The 2908-nt window shown below is 44.6% G+C and overlaps 1 protein-coding gene across 1 annotated transcript; it reads right to left on the minus strand.

The window, feature by feature from the left end:
• Nucleotides 1-449: 449 nt before the first annotated feature.
• On the minus strand, nt 450-989 carry LOC123181537 (histone H4). The gene has a single exon (XM_044593820.1). The coding sequence runs from the start codon at nt 911-913 to the stop codon at nt 602-604; it is 312 nt and encodes a 103-aa protein (XP_044449755.1). The 5' UTR covers nt 914-989; the 3' UTR covers nt 450-601.
• Nucleotides 990-2908: the final 1919 nt, after the last annotated feature.

The raw sequence follows: 2908 nt of genomic DNA on the forward strand, positions 1-2908 counted from the left end.
CATAGAAAAACAAAGTAATTTTTCTGAAAGATTTGAGTGTATGCTTCAAGATCCTATGAGAAAAAGTTAAAAGAAGTCTTTGGAAAAAATTTCTATAGGACTCAATCCTATGAATCAAACAATCAACGTATGCCAAAATTTCATAAAAATTCCTATGATGAATCAAAGGAGCCCTAAGGTTTGATACAGTCGTGTCGTGTGAACTATTCTTGCCAACAATCACCCCTGTTCTACTGAGTTCAGCATTCAGCTCGCGACAGTGATTCATCGACAGTTCTGAACTCTGGATTCGTCAAACAAACCGCCGTAGGAGGGCTCTAATCTAACGAACAGTGGTTCATCAACGGTTATAAACTCCGCATTCAACATACTAGACAGTATAAACAAACGGCCTAATGTTAGAAGCGTGCAGGGACAGACATCGCCAGTGGTCAGAGCAGAACACATGATTCAATCCAATGCGAGATGAACACCCATATTAGAATCTGGAACTCATTACAAGCACCAGCACGCAGCTGCACACGCACACACAGGACAAGCACACCACAGAACGACGACCCGCCTAACCACATCTAAATCCCACGCGAGGCACGAACCGCGCTCAGCCGCCGAAGCCGTAGAGGGTGCGGCCCTGGCGCTTGAGCGCGTAGACGACGTCCATGGCGGTGACGGTCTTGCGGCGGGCGTGCTCCGTGTAGGTGACGGCGTCGCGGATGACGTTCTCGAGGAAGATCTTGAGCACGCCGCGGGTCTCCTCGTAGATGAGCCCGGAGATGCGCTTCACGCCGCCCCGCCGCGCCAGCCGCCGGATCGCCGGCTTCGTGATCCCCTGGATGTTGTCGCGCAGCACCTTCCTGTGCCGCTTCGCCCCGCCCTTTCCCAGGCCCTTGCCTCCCTTGCCGCGGCCCGACATGGCTGGCGACGCTTGCTGGCTGCTGTTCCGAAGGTGGGATTGGAGGGGATTGGGGATTGGATGTCTGATGCGGTGGAGGTTGAACGGTGGTGGTTCTTTTATACCGGAGAGGGGCTTTGGGACGGATCCGTGGGATGCTGGGTTCCGAGCGTCTGATTCGTGGAGGGAGCTAGGCGAGGATCGGTGACGTGGCTGGGAGAAACACAGGGAGGAGATCGATCCGTGGGATGGTGGTTGCGCAGCGTTGGATTAGGAAGGGAGAGCGGATGTTTTCTGAGATGAGAGTTGCGGATCGGTGACGTGGCGGGCGATGGCTGCGGACTTGGAGACTTGGGCCGTAGCCTTTCTCAGCTAGCGATGGACCTTGACCCATGGAGGGCCAGCGACAAAGAACCACTGATCGGCTAGCAGGTATGGGCCGGCACATAAACGCTCGTCCTATGTTTTTTTTTTCTGTACAATGGCACTGGTCCGATTTTATTGTTCTTTTATAGTTTTGCTTTTTGTATTTACTTCGGTTCCTTTTTTCAACGGTTTTCCTTTTTTGTTGTTGTAAATTTGGTTTTCTTTTGTTTTTCACTAGTTTTCTTCTGTTTTTCCAATACATCAGAATGTTTTATATACATGTTAAACATTTTTAAAATTAATGATCAACATTTTTTGAAACTTATGTCTACTTTCTTCTGTACTCATTGTACATTTTTGGTATATATGTCAAATATATTTTCTAACCTTTTCTGATACAAGATTGATATTTTATAGTACATGGTCAACATTTTTTCTGTACACATTTTTAACATTTTTATAATGCTTTATTAAAAGATTCAAAAACAAGATTAAAAATTTAATATATGGTCAACATTTTTATATACATATTTAACGTTTTCAAATGCTTGACTGGCATATTTAAATACAAGATTATATTTTGGAATACATGATCAACATTTTTTCTATACACATTTATCATTTTTCAAATACAATATCAACATTTTTTAAAATGCTTTCTTATTATTTTTAAAATACATGATCATCTTTTTCTTACACATTGTGTTTTATTTGTATACATAAGAAACAATTTCCCTATACACATTTATCATTTTTCAAATGCTTGGTTAACATTTTTTCAATTTTTTACGTAAAGTGTTTCTGTAATATATTTATTTAGAATATGTGAAACTATAAATAAAAGTTTTAAAAAAGAAAGCAAAAAACCAAAACAAAATAAACAGAGTTGTGGCTCCCGCGTGCCAGGCCGGCCCATCTCGCGCCTCAGGCATAGCTTCCTCGGTCTCACTAGAAGTGAGATAGGAGCACCCTAGTTTTTACCGTGAGGGCTATATATCGCTCGTAACAAGTCACTAGGGCCCAATGTTGTAGCATTTGATTTGAGAGCAACTAATTAGCGGGCAGCCAAAAAAAACTAATCAGCGGTTGCCCTCCACAAGGGGAAGCTCCTGAGGGGTAGAAGCGCTCCCAGCGCTCCGTGTGGCATGCCCTAGTGTCGCCACTTGTTGCACTGGGTGCATCTCGCGAGAGTATGATTTTTCATTTTCTACACGTGGTTTTTGTTTTTTCAGCTTTTCCAATTTTCTTTGGCATTTACCTAGGTTTTGGTGGAAAAAATAATTATGCGAAGCACAGTTCTGCTTCTCAAAACAAAAGCAAAAGCACGGCATGTGCTTCCACAAGAAGCACAGTGTCCTTCTCGAAAAGGGAAAAACGCAGTTGTGCTTCCTCCAAAAAGGTAGAAGCACAGTCCCCGAAAAAAAGGGAAAATCACAACCCATGCTTCCAAAAAATGAATGAAGCAACCGTGCTTCCGAAAAATATATATATAGAATAGTTATTTGGATCACAGCAGCCTCTATAAGGGCCCGATAGAACCCACCAGAACTTCCCGAACTGCCGGCCCGCCCGACAGGATCCACTGGATCCCGAGGCCGCCCTGACAGGATCCACCTGATCCCGATCCCGAGCCGCCCCAGCCCCCCTCCT

The sequence above is a fragment of the Triticum aestivum genome, chromosome 1D (genome assembly GCF_018294505.1).
Source record: "Triticum aestivum cultivar Chinese Spring chromosome 1D, IWGSC CS RefSeq v2.1, whole genome shotgun sequence".
In the NCBI taxonomy this organism is placed as follows: domain Eukaryota; kingdom Viridiplantae; phylum Streptophyta; class Magnoliopsida; order Poales; family Poaceae; genus Triticum; species Triticum aestivum.